Source organism: Ursus arctos, unplaced genomic scaffold (assembly GCF_023065955.2).
Source record: "Ursus arctos isolate Adak ecotype North America unplaced genomic scaffold, UrsArc2.0 scaffold_21, whole genome shotgun sequence".
Classification (NCBI taxonomy): domain Eukaryota; kingdom Metazoa; phylum Chordata; class Mammalia; order Carnivora; family Ursidae; genus Ursus; species Ursus arctos.
In genome coordinates this window covers 13162698-13179619 of record NW_026622886.1, presented here as the reverse complement: position 1 = coordinate 13179619, position 16922 = coordinate 13162698, and the positions used below count along the sequence as shown (strand labels likewise).

The 16922-nt window shown below is 44.4% G+C and overlaps 1 protein-coding gene across 3 annotated transcripts in view; it reads left to right on the top strand.

Moving 5' to 3' along the window:
* DRAM1 (DNA damage regulated autophagy modulator 1) overlaps positions 1–13322 on the top strand; it is a 37511-nt gene extending 24189 nt beyond the window's left edge. The window contains exons 4-7 of one of the 3 annotated variants that reach the window (XM_057316439.1): positions 620–797; positions 4873–4931; positions 9165–9257; positions 12597–13322. In XM_057316439.1, coding sequence (XP_057172422.1) covers positions 620–797; positions 4873–4931; positions 9165–9257; positions 12597–12707 — 441 coding nt within the window. In that variant the 3' untranslated portion in view covers positions 12708–13322. Of the gene's footprint in view, positions 1–619; positions 1183–1539; positions 3172–4872; positions 4932–9164; positions 9258–9839; positions 12206–12596 lie in introns of those variants that run through there. The other 2 variants (XM_026499802.4, XR_008960767.1) reach the window with 2 other exon arrangements.
* Positions 13323–16922: the final 3600 nt, after the last annotated feature.

Sequence of the window (16922 nt, the reverse complement as noted above, 5' to 3'; positions counted from 1 at the left end):
GCCGGGATCACGCCCTGAGCCGAAGGCAGACGCTTAACGACTGCGCTACCCAGGCGCCCCAGGACAGTGTCTTTACTTAGATTTGTGTGTCCCTGTGGGGTGCCTGGGGGAAGACAAAGAGATTATTGGGGAGCAGGGAGCCTGAAAACCCCAAGCCACACTTGGCATGTTCATGGAACCGGTTGTATACTTTTAAATGAAATTGATCATGTAATCTTCACTGCAAACCTGGAAGGCAGAAATTATTACACCCATTTTACAGATACAGAAATTGAGGTTGTAAACTAAGGTCACAGAGCCCAGTGGCAGAGTTGAAATTTTTTACCCCGTTGTGCCAGACTTCAGAGCCCATGATACTCAATTCTCCTACCTCTGAGGCAGACATCACTCTGTCCCTGTCCAGCGTGCCCACGTTTGCTGTGGAACAACTAAGGGCATTTACTTGAGGGTCTGGAAGGCATTTCTCTTGGTAGTCTTCTGCAGGTAACCGCCTTTTCCAAGGAGTGGTGGGTGCACCTGTGATGACCGTGGCTTTGAGTAGCCCAGCGTGGGTGGGGGCGTGGGTCTTGCTGCGTGCAGACTCACGCAGAGTAACAGCTGTTTGTGACTCTCTCTCCAGGAGTTAGCTGTCCCCGTGGTCCACGATGGCGGTGCCCTTTTGGCTTTTGTCTGCGGTGTGGTCTACACGCTCCTACAGTCCATCATCTCTTACAAATCATGTCCCCAGTGGAACAGCCTGTCCACGTGCCACGTGCGGTTGGCCATCTCTGCCATTTCCTGTGCAGCCGTGGTCCCCAGTATCCTTTGCACGTTTGTCAGTGTCTTCACAGACTTGACTCTTCTCCCACTCCCCCAAACGAGCATGAAAAAAAGCAAATGTTAACAACCTGGTTTCCACATGCTTCAGAAGAACAATTGGGAGACAAGTATAAATCGTTAAGAAAATATCTCAACATTGTCTGGTTAGATCAAAACAATCTTTGGGGGGGAATGTGTGCAAGGAGAATGGAAACGTCGAAACACTTTAGTCTGTTTACTTTCCTTGAAACAAGGAAAGTTTCATAAGCCGTGTGAAAATATTTATTTTTCTTTGTAGTGCTTGGTCAAAGACACCAAATATTGATACTGTACTTAAAGTAACGGCCCTGGGAAGTCCCGAGAGCTCGTACTCTGCCTCACCCTGTACGTTGGTGATTTATTAGATGGTTCGATTAACTCGTCTGTGTTAAGAGGTTTTAAAAAGCTCTATCATTTATTTCCAAGTCAGTTGAAATATGTTTAGCCTTCTCCTGTTAGCCTTCTCTGATTCCAGTTTCAAAATGAAATCTCATCCCATTTTCTAAGTCAACAATGTGAAAAGAAAGTATCAATTTTTATGCTTGTGCGTTCTGGTTTAAAGGAAACGAAAGCGTGATCTTTCTCTCTTTCTTTCTAGAGGTACTTAACAGGAAAAAAAAAAAGCTGTGTCTTTAAGACGTGAAAAATTCCCCATCTTTCTTTTTTTTTTTTTTAAAGATTTTTTATTTATTTATTTGACAGAGATGGAGACAGCCAGCGAGAGAGGGAACACAAGCATGGGGAGTGGGAGTGGAAGAAGCAGGCTCATAGCGGAGGAGCCTGATGTGGGGCTCGATCCCATAACGCCCGGGATCACGCCCTGAGCCGAAGGCAGACGCTTAACCGCTGTGCCACCCAGGCGCCCCCCCATCTTTCGAAATACCATCTGCAGTCCTATCAGAGAAAACCTGCAGAGCCATCAAAAGATGGTGATTCCTGTCAGACGGTAGAAAAATAGCCACTATTTTATTAGCGGAGACGTTGTTAGTCTGGATTGGGCTGTGGTATGAAGTGGACAAGCTTGAGTGAAAATGCACTGTGCGCTTCTGAATAGTAAGTTTTGCGTTTCTCTTTTAAATCAGAGCTTCTAAGTACAGTTTTGGGCTTTGTTTTGGTGGGTTTTTTGTTTTTTGTTTTTTTGTTTTTTGTCTTACGGAAGGAAATTTTTAGTTACAAAATTTCCAAGAGCAGAGGAAGCAAATCCTGCTGTTGAGAAATTTAAACAAAATGCATAGCCTCGTTACAAAGTTAGTTCCTTCGCAATTTCCTTGTCCTATTTATGGATTGAAGACACTCCTGTTTCTCTCCAAATGTATCTACTTAAAACTTTTAGCTTGTGTTAATTGTAAAAATTGTAGTAGCAGTGTTTGTAGTGTTAAAAGCCAAAGTTTCTTGGTGTAGGGAAACCTTTGCTTGCTTCCAACTTGAGACACCCATCTCTAGATGTTAAAATCAGAGAGAATTTTAGCAAGAATAAGCATTTCAGACCTCAGAGTTTCACATGTAAATAGTTCCCATTTCTAGGCGGTTCTTAGGAGCCATGCCAAGGGAGAGCATCCCCAAACAGAAACAGGTCATGTCCCTGTATTAAATTACCTCGAATGAATTCATCCATATGGAAGCATCTTTTGTCCAAGCATTAGCATGGTATTTATATTTCTTTACAAAGATTTCAAAATATCTTTAAAATGCCCTTGTCTCTTCTTACTGCAATATTTCTGTGAAACATCCTCACTTGACTAATGAAGAAACTGAAACACAAATGAGGCAGTTGCTAGGATCCTGCTTCTGAGCCCTCCCTGCGAGACTGTCCATCTTGCACCTGGCTCCCAACGCTTTCAGAAGCCTTCACAAAATCACGAACAGTGTGAAGCCCAGGTTCCTTTGCTTGAGACACAGTCTGAGACTGCCTCTTGAGTATTTTTTTTTAACGATTTTATTGATTCACTTATTTTAGAAAGAGAGAATCTCAAACAGACTCCTCACTGTGCTCGGAGCCCCATGTGAGACTTTGACCTCATGACCCATGAGATCACGACCTGAGCTGAAACCAAGAGTCGGACGCTTCACCGACTGAGCCACCCGGGTGCCCCATGAGCCTGCCTGTTTTTTTGACCTCATTCTCACATGGTCTCCCCTGGACTTGCCTGTTTCCTGTTCTCTGCTTTTGCTCAGTCTCTTCTACCTGGCTGGGTTATCCTCCTCCACCTTGTTTTCTAGAGTTGAGCTGCCCAATACGGTAGCCACTAGCCGCATGAGGCTACTGAGCGCGTGAAATGTGGCTGGTCCACATGGGGACGTGCAGTTAAGTGTAAAAACCACACCGATTTCAAAGATGTAAGAAGAAAGAAAAGGAGAATGTAAAATATCTCATTATTCTTTTTATCAGTATTTGTTTTAATGATAATATTTTTGATATATTGGGTTAGATAAGATATATCATTAAAATTAATTTCATTTTGTTCTATTTATTTGTTTTTAAGATTTTATTTTTAAGTAATCTCTATACCCCAACATGTGGCCCAACCTCACAATCCTGAGATTAGGAGTCACGTGCTCTACCAGTTGAGACAGCCAGGTGCCCCTCATTTGGTTCTTTTTAGTTTTTTTTTAGTGTAACTGCTACAGTAGAATTTTTTTTTAAGGAGATAGAAGTTTATTGAATACACCCCAAGGGAGAAGCGGGTAGGGCAGCAGAGGAGAGGCTGCCTGGCTATCGTAGAATATTTTACCTTACGCATGTGGCTGGCATTAATTTCTGGGGTGACGCTGCTCTAGAGAGCTCCTCAAGCCTCCACTTACATTAGGCTCAACTCAGTGAAGCCTTTCCTGACCCCTCCAATCCCATTCCACTCTGAATTCATAATTTTCCCTCTGAGTCATCATCGTGCCCTATTCTTTTCTGTCTTAATACAGCATATTCCCTGGGCTTCATCCGACAAGGCTGTGATGTTTCCAAGACCAACACCGAGTCTGTTTTGCCAGAGTTTTCTCTGTCGCCCCCTTCCTCCCCATAGCATACCTGATACACAGAAGATAGAACTCAAGAACAAAGAATTAAGAGGCTTTTAAACTATTAGAAACAGAAATATGGTAATGACATGATCAGAAAATCTTTTCTTTTGAGAAACTGAGAAGTGTTAAGAATTGCAAAATATTGGGGGGTAGGGAGGGCAGGGAGAGGAGGTGCTGACTCTGAATTCAGGGGAAGTTCTAAACTTAGCATTGACTCAAAGCTTTGAGTTCATAACTGTTTGCAAAAGCATTTTAAGAGCATCTCATGTCTAGCTTTCTCTTTTGCCTTCCTAAGCTCCATGGAATGGCTGTCATCAGCCTCGTGCAGACGGCCCGTGGAGGCTCTAGCCTCAGTCCCCGACACTGTTTGGCCTCTCTGGGTATCCTCTAAGGTCAGAGGTAGGATGTATCTCTTTGATTTGTAAACCCTTTGGGCCAGAAAGGAACGACTCCGCTTGTACCCAATGACTTGATGGAATAAGTCTGTTTTTTAAAGACGGTAGTTTGAATCTGTAGCTTGTTTTTGTAGAGGGACCTTGGTAGTTTGTGATGCTTTGGTACTTGGAAATGTTAATTTTTCCTTAAAGCTGTTGCCTTGAAAATAGGATTTTAGGGAAAGAGTATTTTTATTCAATACTTTTATTTAGGGAAAATAGTATTTTAGGGGAAGAGTACCCATCTGCCATTTTGACCAAATTTAGAAAGCACAGTGGAACAAAATGGAGCCACAGATGAAAATTTGACCATACGTAACCGACAAAGTATTGGTGAGGAACCCCTGTAAGTCCATGTTATAATTTAAATGCTGTCACAATCGAACTCAAGTTTGAGATTATAAGAAGCTGATAGAACTGGTCTGATCGCAGAAATGTTGGTATTAACATTTTAGCTGTGTGATGATGATTGGAAGAATAGTCTTAACATTAAAAGACCTGGGTTTTTTTTTTTGTTTTTTGGTTTTTATTTTTTGTTTGGTTTTTTTTTTTTTTTGGAGCTTCCTTAACAATTTCCCTTTCTTAGTGATTGCCTGTGCTTCGTTAATTTCTATAACCAAGCTGGAGTGGAATCCAAAAGAAAAGGTAAAATTTAACTCATCTTCAATATGATTGTTGAACCTGGTTCCTGGGGATTATTTTCAAAACTATTTTCAAAATTTTGAATTCCTAATTGAATTTCCTCATCAAAAGAGGCCGGACACTTAATAGCAGGGGGCCGATGTGAATTCAGGTGTGTGGAGGTCAGAGGAGGCAGGGAGTGTTAAGCAGAGCGGATGAGATCCCTTTGTTTCAGGATGAACTGGAGAATAAACGTGGTCAGGGCTGTCTGTGCGGGCAGGGAGTTTGTATAGAGCGGTAAGAGGTAGGCAGAGAGGCTCCTACTTGATGTGGGCGACCAGAATGAGCTTTGGAAGGCTCGTGAACAGGCAAGTGCACTGAAAGAATATTAGCAGGTACATAGTAGTCAGAAGCAATCCTGGGGTGAAGGGCTGAGGAGAGAGCCTGGAGTTAGGGAGGCAGGGAGAAGGCAGTTCTCTAGATTTCAAACCAAGGTTCGCCTGGGGGCTCCACATCACTCATCGGGGAAATGCAAATCAAAACCACAATGAGATAGCACCTCACACCTGCCAGAACGGCTAAAATCAACAACACAAGAAACAACAAGTGTTGGTGAGGATGTGGAGAAAGGGGAACCCTTGTTCACTGTTGGTGGGAATGCAAACTGGTGCAGCCACTGTGGAAAACAGTATGGAGGTTCCTCAAAAAGTTAAAAATAGAGCTAGCATATGATCCAGTAATAACAGTACTGGGTATTTACCCCCAAATACAAAAACATTAATTCAAAGAGTTACATGCACCCCTATGTTTATTGCAGCATTATTTACAATAGCCAAATGATGGAAGCTGCCCAAGGGCCCATCCATGGATGAACGGATAAAGGCGGTGTGGTTTATATACACAGTGGAGTATTACTCAGCCATAAAAAGAATGAAATCTTGCCATTTGAAGCAACATGGTTGGAGCTAGAGAGTATAATGCTAAGTGAATAAGTCAGAGAAAGACAAAAAACATTTCACTCATATAAATATGGAATTTAAGAAACAAAACAAATGGACAAAGGAAAAAGAGAGAGACAAACCAAGAAACAGACTCTTGATTATAGAGAATAAACTGACGGTTATCGGAGGGGCAGCGAGTGGGGGATGGGTGGAACAGGTGAAGGGGATTGAGGAGGGCGCTCGCTGTGATGAGCACCAGGTGACGTGTGGAAGTGTTGAATCGCTATATTGTGCACCTGAAACCAGTGAACACTTAACTATGCAGAAACTAAAATTTAAAACTTTCAAAAAATGAATTAAAAAAAAGATTAGCCTAGGGTGCAAGTACAAAGGGGAAATATTTATGGGTGCTGTCAAGTGACAGACACGAGAATAGAAGGACATGAATCAAAGAGGACTTCCAAATTTTATCTTGGGGGAAGCGAAGAATCTGTCCCCATGAGCAGAGGCAGCAGAGTCCCAAACAGGAATAAATCTGAGGCTGTAGTGAAACATTAAGGAGAACTGCCCAGTTACTGGTGGGACTAGACCGTGGGGGGCTGGAACTAACAGGGCATGGGGTAGAGTGATGGGTCATTTCCAGCCCAAACGTCAGAACACCAGGAATTGAATGTTTGGAGTTGAGATGGACTCCAGCCACGAGGTACGCAGAGCGGTGGCTCATCTAGACGCCATGTGGGGAATGAATGACGCCCAGGAGAGGACAGTTGGTGGGAGAACAGCCGTTTTTCAGGGGACGGGGGAGTTACTGATGTTTTTCACAAAGCAGTTTCAGTAAAATGTTGGCTTTAGAAGCCAATTGCAGAAGGGTGAAGAAATGGTGAGGGGGTGGTTCATTCATTCAGCTCTCAGTCCAATGTTGGGAGGGGAGAGGAGAAATAACATGGTGGCTTAAGGGCCAAGCGGGATCGGGATTTTCCACATTCTGGCATGTGAGGGAAGCCTGCAGGAGACTACGCAGAAGGGGCGCCTGGGTGGCTCAGTCAGTGAAGACTCTGCCTTCAGCGCAGGTCACGATCTCAGGGTCCTGGGATCCAGTCCTGCGCCTGGCTCCCTGCTCAGAGGGGAGTCTGCTTCTCCCTTGGCCTTCTGACCCTGCTTATGCTCTGTCTCTGTCTCTCTCTCAAATAAATAAATCAAATCTTAAAAAAGAGAAAGAGAGAGACTACGGAGACACTGAAAATGGTGAGGAAGAGAAATCCAGGCAGAAATTTAAAAAAAAAAAGTCCTTTCTGAAAGCGAGACCTCACAAGGGGGCGGCTTCGGGTGTACTTTACGAGTTCGGCCACTGGGGGGCGATCTTCCACCACAAATCAAGCAAAAAACCAGCTGCTGGGAAGGATTTCTCCGTGTTTCCCCCAGGCAATTAAAAATTGTTTTTCATTTCATTTTCTAAATTAAAAATGTGAAAAGTACCTCATTTTCTGCTCCAGCCATAAAGCACCATGCCGCTCCTGCATTGCGTTCTGTTCCCATTATCAATGAATGCACGCAAAACCCTTTACGTTAATTCACTGAGTGGAATAATTGCCCGGGTACTGCCCCAGACTTCCGTGGAGGGCTTGGGAGCTTGTACAGCACATTCCTGTGCATTGACTTCCTTGGTAGGGGTGGTGAGAGTTTTAATATCATTGCCCCATTTTACGTAGCAAGGGGATTAGAGCGTCGCCTCCGTTCCCACAAGTGCAGGGGAGGAGTGTGCACTCCTAGTTCTGTGCGCTTTCATGAAATAGGCTAAAGAAACGATGAAGGATGAGGTGGATCTCCTGCTAATGTCCCCAAAAGGAGGTAGGGGCCTCCGTTCTCTACCCCCAGCATAGACTGATCAGGTTCTCCCCAGTGTGAGCTGGCCCAGGACAGGGATGGATGTGAACACGCATGCGGAGAGCGAGGAGTGGTGGCTGTGGTTTGATGCACCCAATGCATCTTCATGGATGAAAACTGGATCAGAGAGAGCACCTGTCCCCTTTCCATGGGGGACAGGTGCTCTCTCCACGCAACCCAGCCTATTTGTGTTCCGTGGGGACAGGTGCTCTCTCTCATTGATAATTATCTCATTGATAATTTCAACCTGCAGACGCAAGCCAGCCTATTTGTGTGTCATGCGTATAACCTAGCAAAGCAGAAAGGGAAGTCGAGGAAAAAAGAATAGGTCACTATTTGAAATCGGAGAACTGTTCACAGTCCACAGGCTTCATTGGGCATGTGGGCTCAAGTCAGAATGCAGACATGCAGTTTTCATTCAGTGTTTATTTTCTTGTATTGTATTTAAGTAGGTTCCACACCCAGCATGGAACTCACAACCGGGGCTTGAACTCACAACCCTGAGATCAAGACCTGAGCTGAGATCAAGAGTGGGATGCTTAACTGACTGAGGCACCCGGGTGAACTTTGGATGTTTAAAAATGCTTTGACAGTAATTCACCACATTTAAAAATCAGGAGAGATCACACCACACACACACACACACACCACACATGCACGCACGCGCTGGCGCACAGGCTTTTTTCTTAATCTCTTAAAGCAACATCGGGGTCATATTTTCCCATTCGGTGAAAATGGAATTGGGCTGATGAGGAGGGGGTTCCCCGTCCTCCCTCTCTTTTTGCAACCATCCGTTCCATTTATTTTTATCAATTGTTTGGCCTCCATAGGAGGAACCCCCAATTAAAGCCTTCCACTCTTGCCTTCCATTCTCTCACCTCAGCCCCCAATGAGATAGTTACCGTGTCCCTGTCTCCTTAGCCTTCGCTTTGTGGTTATGTTTACCTTATAGCATTAAGCAGAGCTGTGTTCCGAAAAGACATTTTCTATAGTAACAAGGAAACCCACAGCCAGTGGTGACAGCCAGTCCCCTCTGGGTGTGCGCACTCGTTCTTTTTAATAAGGGCCCAAAAGCTGACTCAGTGGTTTTTAAGCATGCATTTCAACTTCGGGATTCCTAGCAGTGGGAGAGCAAGTCACACCTTGAGTGGGAAATTCTTTCTTCTCTTGAGTCAAAATTTGCTTCCCAGTCTCATCTTAAAACCAGAGTGTATGTGAGCCTGCAGAACTTTTGGGAGAATTGTGTCTGTGTTCTCATTGGGCAGTGCCCTGGTGTTCATCCACCGGGCCTTGCTCACGGTGTGTTCTCAAGGGGGTTGATCTATGCTCACCCGACAACTGCCCTCTCTGGTCTGGCCAGCGTTTGATTTCAGTACATGCACTACAGTGAATGTATTCAGGCTAAATTCTGGTTCTTTATTGTTGCTTTTAGGATTATATATATCACGTAGTGAGTGCAATCTGCGAATGGACAGTGGCCTTTGGTTTCATCTTCTACTTCCTAACATTCATCCACGATTTCCAGGTAGGTATTTATCAGTTCATGTGTTACAAATTGCTGACAGTTAGGGTTAGGAGAACGCCATAGAACATTTCTTACACTTAAAAAAAGTAAGAGCACTATCTTTCTTTTCACTCTTACATGTTTGAAAAAATACGTAAATATTATACAGTTTAGTTTATTCCCTAAGGGAAGCCTCGCTAACAGCTCTCCCAAACAATGAAATTTTCATATGTCCTCTGCCCCCTGGTTGCTCATAGTCATATATCCTGGTTATTAGCTTTCTGAGCAGGCCTCGCTTACTCGTTCCAAGTAATAGGCAATATGTCCTTTTAATAAACAAAAGTTTGTTGTTGAAAAATGTTCCCAAGGCAGAGAGAAGGTGGGACCTTATCAGGTTTGACAACAGAGAAAATTTTACATTTTGAGACAAGTGAATTCTTAGCTAAAAGGATATAAAAAACCAAGAAAATTCTTCCAGACCCAACTCCAGCTCTGCCGAAACCGTAGTGAGGTCATCTCTGAGGGCAGGTGCAGAGCCGTGGGGCTTTCTGTAGCTGGCACCAGTTTGCCTTCTCCGGAACCTTTTTCTTCTGTATTTAACAGAGTGTCACGCTAAGAATATCCACAGAAATCAATGATGATGTTTGAAGAAAGAAGAATGATACCTCACTCAGTGAGAGTCGCAGACAATTTCTGGAAGTGGCAGGGAGGACAGACAGGGTTTCAGTGTGGCCCTGAGTGGAATGTATCTGCGGCACGTCCACGACTCGAATTTCTTTAAGAATTCCCAATAGTTGTACTATTTCCAAAGGTATGTTTTCCCAGAGAATGTACAGACTTATGACATTGTAGCAACGTTTTTATAATTTCCCAAGTAGACACTTTTTTTTACGTGAACAAATTCATTACGGAAAAGAGAAGGTATTACAGAAAATGGAGAGCTCTTATTTTTGCACAGATTCTGTTTTGTGTTTTCTTTGTGGGTAAGTGATTTGTGGGAATACACTAAGTGAGGAATTCACTAACAAGTAAAATCAGGGCATATTCATTTTTAAATTTTATTTTTAGAGAATGAATGGTCTAATTTTATATCATGAGAGCATTTATAAAGTTTGATTTCTAATGATCATAAAGATTTAGTTAACAAATGAACACTAACAAGGATACTCTGATTTTTAAGTGAACTAAGCAAAATGCTTCTATTGAAAGGCCTTACTCTCTCTATGCACATTAACTCTAAGTGAACACAGAAGACCTCAGTTTTTAAATTCCATCCCCCGTGGGCCTCCCTGCTCCCAGAGCCACAGCTTTTACCCTTGCTGCTAACTGGCATTCCATAGTGGGCCCAATTCCAGGTGGAATGAATTCAGCAAGACAGATTAGAAAAGCCTTAGAACAATAATAAAATGGAGGTGAGCACCTGACAAGGAAAACCCCACTGGAGTCCAGATTGTTGTCTTTGCTGGATAAGCAAGGAGGGAAAGTATCTCAGGGACCATTTGTGGAAGGCAGGATTATGGGAAGGAGACCTTTGGTTAATACCAAACCTCCACAAAAGCCAATCTGTGAAAAGCATTAAAAAGACCATTTGTAAAACCACCCTTTATTGTTACCAGTATAAAGTGATACACGTACAGTCTGACTCGGAAGCTGAAACTCACGTCTCGAATTCATTTCTTGCCACTAACCCTGTGGACAAGAACACAGGTCTGAGACCGAGGAGAAAGGGGAGGGGGCAGGGGGCAGGTTATCTGTTCCTCCTTTTAATGCCTGTGGCTGGACGTTTGCACACTGTACGAAATGGGAGTCAGTCCTTTGTTAAGCAAGACCTACAGACTCCACGTTTTCACCCAAAGCACAAATGACAAAGGAAAAGCAAATGCTTCTGGAGCAAGAAGTGGGCCTTGAAATGTTAAGGCTTAGATTTGAAAGTTGAAGAGAAGGCCTTCCTTTGAAGACCCTCAAGACCACAAATCTGCAGCCGGCCAAGTGGGTGCAGACCTCAAGGGCGTATGCCAAGGGCAGAGCGGCCCACCTGGACAGCCTGGGAGGAAATCTGGGAGTGGTGAGCACTTCCTGGCTCCTCAGTAACTATCTGTCAAGTGAACGAAGCCGTCAGCCACAACTGCAATGACAAACCGTGTCCCCTGTGTGTCCGGCAGTGTGAACCCCATAACCGTGTCTGAGTCTGTTGCAACTTGTCGTAATGCTGTGGCTCCCCAAGTAACACTGGAAATGAAAGACTGATTGAAACTATGTCAAGCATTCCTTATTCTGAAGATGGGGGAGAAGTGTCACTTAGCTGCGCCATGGAACCTGTAGGAGAATGAATCCACGGTTGGGACTCACTTCGAACAGACTTTTCTTACCTGCACTTCTCATGGTGCATTGTCATTCTTCATTTCCTTATCTCTCTTGCAAGATAGATTGGGAGCTCCCTGTGGGCAGAGTATGGGCCTTAATCTTTAACTTTGTAACTCCAGCATTTACCAGGGTGCCTCCTGGTTCATAGTAGGTGCTTAATATCATTGAAGGCATGAATGGACGCGCGAACAAAGGAAGGCATGACTGGGCATGTTCGCAGTGCTGCGTAGTGAGAGTTACACTGGCACACTGTGTACTAGTTAAGTGATAAATGAAGAGTCTGTATCACCCAGTAATGTTGGCTGTTTTGCTTTGTGTACTGTAAACATTTCAGTTGTTTGGGCTTCACCACTCTATGACAACTCTCTTCAACCTCGACAGTTACCACCAAAATTGTTAGATGGGCTAGACAAAATGGTATACCTGGCTTGGCAAACTGAGAACGCCAAAAATCACTGCAGACAATCACATTCTGCGAATTCCATGAAACCTCTAAAGCTGGTCTCATCCACATTTCGGTATTATTTCTAATTTCCATGAACTTGCATTTCCTTGGGCCTCATGGCTGAAAGAGTAAAATAAAATGAAATATTTCTTTATTTTAGTAATTTGTGTCTCGGTTCAATTGCAACATGTCGACTAGGTACGACTAGAAGTTTACATACCCAGGGAACAATCCTAGCTCCGCTTGGACCCCGTAAATAGAGTTTAAACCTTATGTTTTCTTAATTCTTGTAGCTTTGCATGTGGGCGCAGTGGTTCATCTTTGTAGAGACTCAAACATTAGTATCAGAAGTTTGCATCAGTGCAGACTCATGGAGGTGAAGGCACCAGAAATCCAACTCACACGTGTCGAAGAAGAAAGGGGCATCTATTAACTCAAGCCCGGGGTGGAGCTTACTTAAGGGATGGTTGGATCCAAAAGTGGTACCAGAACTCCATGTATTCTCTCCTTCTCCTAGCTCTACTTTTTCTCTCCGTTGGCATCATTCGCAGGCAGGTTTTCCCCTGATGGGAGTGAGATGGCTTCTAGGAGCCCGTGGGCTACAACCTGTCCAATGGAAAGAGGGGACCTCTCCAGAGTTCGCACAAGAGCCCGTGAGTTGAAGCTCTTTGTCTCCGATTGGCTGGCCTGGGTCACATGACCATCCCCGCTCAGGGAGGTCTGATGCTCTGATTAGTCAGCCCTGTGTCACGTGTCCCCCCGAGCAGGGAGGGGTCGGCACTGTCCGAAATGCCGGGCTGGTGGTGGGTGAAAGTTGTTTCTCAGAAGAGAGGAATGGGAAATGCGTCTGGGAGAGACACAGTGCAGTAGATCCCCAATCCCCCCTTCCCCACCCGCCAGGAAAGACGACTTAACTTGTTTCGGGGTAAAGCAAATTATACCTGCTGACAACCTTTTCAGGTTAAAAGACGTAAATGTAAACCATTTAGGTAATAAACATGCTTTCAGTTAACTTCAAAGTTATGCTTTTTCCAGCTTGTGTTTTTATTTAACCCCTGTGTTTGGTCAGGCAGTGATTTATCACATGTTTCAGACGAGGAAAAGAAGAGAGAAGCTCAGGGACGTGCCAGATGTTTTGCTGCTGGCTGGCAACCCGTTCCAGTCGGGGACTCTTGTTTTCCTGATTGCTAATCAAGTGGGTCTTTTTCCTTTCTTTCTTTTTCTTCTCTTCTCTCTTCTTTTCTTTTTTCTTTTCTTTCTTAACACTAACAGAGAATTCCACAGAAATTGCATTTCATAAACCAAATTAAGTACATCAGTGTTGTGCTGTGTTTGGGTTTCCTAACATCCCTTGCATGTGGCATTGTCCCATGTTCCCATTTTTTACTCAGTTGGAGACACACTGGTCTGCTGTTTGGGCCCTGGAATGAGGAAGGAGGAGTGGGAGGGAGATAAGTGGTATCCCATTCTCTCCCACTCCCTGACTCTGGCCAGCCGGTAAGCCCAGCCGTCTCCCCACACACATATTCTTGGTCTGGCTCTGAATGCCCCGCATTCTCAAGGCCAGAATGTCATGCATTTGCGTCCTGTCTGTTGCATAAGAGAGCAACCACAGCCTCAGGCCCTGGAGGAGAAGCTTCTGACTCTCCTTGGTCACCCCCAGGAGACTCATCTTCTAAAACGAAGGGCAGCGGCATGCCAGACTCATATCAGGGGTGGCGGTGACTTCCAAAACCAATGCTTAGAAAATGCTAAACGAGGTACCAACAATCTGTTTTGTGGTTTGAGCCAGGGTGCCACGAGATGCCTAGTGAGCCCCAGCTTTGGCAGTCCCTCAGCAAAGCGCAGGGCTCTGTGCCCCACTGTCCCCAAAGCCGGCTCCACCTCTGGACTCCTTGGTTACATGAGTTGACGGTGTGTCTTTTTAACTTGGGTAAACTTGATGAGGCTGATGCGTATCCCTGTCTGAGCCCCGACCGATCTGATCACCCAAGAGTTCCTCTGATACGCAAATACAGTAACTGCTGTTACCCCTCTCAGCACGCTGGGGTGGAAAGATAATTTCTAGATAAGTGGGGATTCAGCTGCTCCTGCTTATAGCCCTTACTTTCTGAACCATTTGTTCTCATTTTAAAACTTTTGAATCAGTAATAGTATTCATGGGATTAAAAAATCAAAACAATATAAAAAGGAACTCTGTGAAAAGCCTTTGTACTCTTCCTTTATCCACATTTACTCAATACACACCTCTTTTTGCAGATATCCACTTTTTATGAAAATACAAGCAGAAACACATTTACAAATATTTCCCTTTTAACTTCTACGCCAAACGTCACATACCGCACTGACAGCTTTGAGCCTTCCTTTGACGAAGCAACATGTTTTGGAGATGCTTCCTTATCAATAGAGAGAGCGCTTCCTCATTTTTTTAGTTTGTTCTGTTAGGTATGTGTAGTGTCCATTGTGCGCCTGTGCCATGGTTTATTTAACAAGTCCCCTGTCTGAGGAACCATCGTGTGGTTCCCAAACTGCTGCACTGGCACATGAATGACCTTGTACGTACATCACTTCACACACGTGCGAGGAAATCTGTGGGAGAGATTCCCGTAAGCAGGGATGCTGGGGCGGATGGGAACTGCATCTCTAATTTGACAGATACTGTCATCTAGCCTTCGGAACCTTTTTACTTGATCATTTTTTGTTTGAAAACCTTTCCAACTATTTTACCCTTTTTTCTAAACTGAGGATGCTGACTATAAATTCACCTTTTCTGGGACACCTGGGTGCCTCAGTTGGTTAAGTGTCTGCCTTCGGCTCAGGTCATGATCCCAGGGTCCTGGGGCGGGGCGGCGGGGGGGTGGGGGGTCCTTGCTCAGCAGGGAGCCTGCTTCTCCCTCTGCCTGCCCTCCTCCTGCTTGTGCTCTCTCTCTCTCTCTCCCTCTCTCTGACAAATAAATAAAATATTTTTTAAAAATTAAAAAAATAAATTCACCTTTTCTTGGTGAGTCAATAATATCGATGAATGGATATTCATCGATAGGCACAGATGTGCATTCTCTGGTAGATGGTGTGGGACAGAGGCAGGCTGACAGTGTCACTGTTCTATGAACACTTTCCCTCTTTGTCCCTCCACCTTTTAAAAAAGATTTTATTTATTTATTTGAGAGAGAGACAGAGAGTGACAGAGAGAGCGCAGGAGCAGGGGGGAAAGGTAGAGGGAGAAGCAGAATCCCCGCTGAGCGGGGAGCCTGATGTAAGACTCATCCCAGGACCCTGGGATCATGACCTGAGCTGAAGGCAGACACTCAACTGACTGAGCCACCCAGACACCCCTTTGTTTCCCCTTTTTATTTAAGCACCAAGGGCAGGGAGGGCAAGGCTCTTTGCTCCCCTCTCTGTGGATAGCAGAACTCCACTGTCTTCTCTCTCCTCCTCTCTGGTTCCTACTCTTCTCCTTTTAATGGTCAAAAGTGTCTCCATCTCACTTGGGTTTTTCATTGTGATCTTGCGCTTTTGTCACTGTCTTTTCTAATCTCGTTCCTTTCCTAGCCACTTTCTCTTTTTGGTGTCTCTTGGAAGGGCTAGTACTTCACTTACACTTTCTTCTGAGAACATTTTGCTTTTATAGACCTCAATTATCGGTCTCAATATCCCCTTGCCCCTTTCTGGCCAGCTGACCCATGACAGAACACCAGCGGGAATTCACAGATCCTTTGGCCCTCCCTGACCTTGTAGCTTGGTGGTCACTGTGGAATGACCCAGTGAGTGGGGGACACCAGCAATGCAGGAGCCAGAGAGAGAGAGAGAGAGAGAGAGAGAGAGAGAGAGAGGAAAGTCCAGATTTGAGAAACTTAAAAAAAACTTATTTAGAAATAATAGGCTTTAATTTTGCTTAAATGTACGTTTTATGGCATTTTTAAAATTTATAAACTTTACTTTCTAGAGCAGTTTAGGTTCACAGCAAAATTGAGCAGGAAGTGCAGAGCTCCCCTCAACGAGCACAGTGTCCCCCACTGCCCCCCCCCAGAGTGATGCTTCTGTTACAATCGATGGACCCACACTGAGACATCATTATCACCCATAGTGCATGGATTATATTAGGGTTCACTCTTGGGGATGTGTATTAAATGAGTTTGGACAAATGTATAATGGCACGTGTCTACTATTGTAGTATCATACAGAATGGTTTCACTGTCCGAATGGTCCATTTGTCATTTTGAAAAAGAAAATCTTATTTGGAATTACCTACAGAGACGCAGCATGATTGTCTTCAGTACCAGGTACTAGGGACTTTGGCTTAACCACTAACCACCAAGGACATTTCTCTACCACTTAAATTATCGCTCAGATTCTGTTAACATTGGTTGAGCATCTAACCATATCAAAGGCACTGAGAGAAGGGAATTTCACCACAGTTAGTCCCATTTTACCACTGACGAACTTATTGCAGTCAAGTTGTCACCAGGTGGCAAGTGATGGGCTTAGGACCCACCCCAGGGCTGTACCTCTTGCAGTCAACCTTTTCCATCAGGGACAATGGGATTATCAACCATTATGTGTGATTATGAATGAATTTGTCAGCTTTTCCAGTCATATAATACAATGCCCTAAGGAGTCAAGGCCCCAAACTGGCAAGTTTAGAAGAATGTGTGAAATGTCTGTGTTGCTTCGAAAGGGTGGATCCTAGTTGAACTCTGCATTTAAGACTTGGGTTGGAAGGGGTAGGTCATGGGAATCAGAAGTAGAAACATAATAGAGGGGGAACTTGTATGCCACCCCTGATTTTTGGTGGGTGTATGAAATGAACTTTTCTGCACCCATCCACAATCCCTGAGGAGGAACACAGAAATGGCCAAGGATTCCTTTGGAAAGTGGGG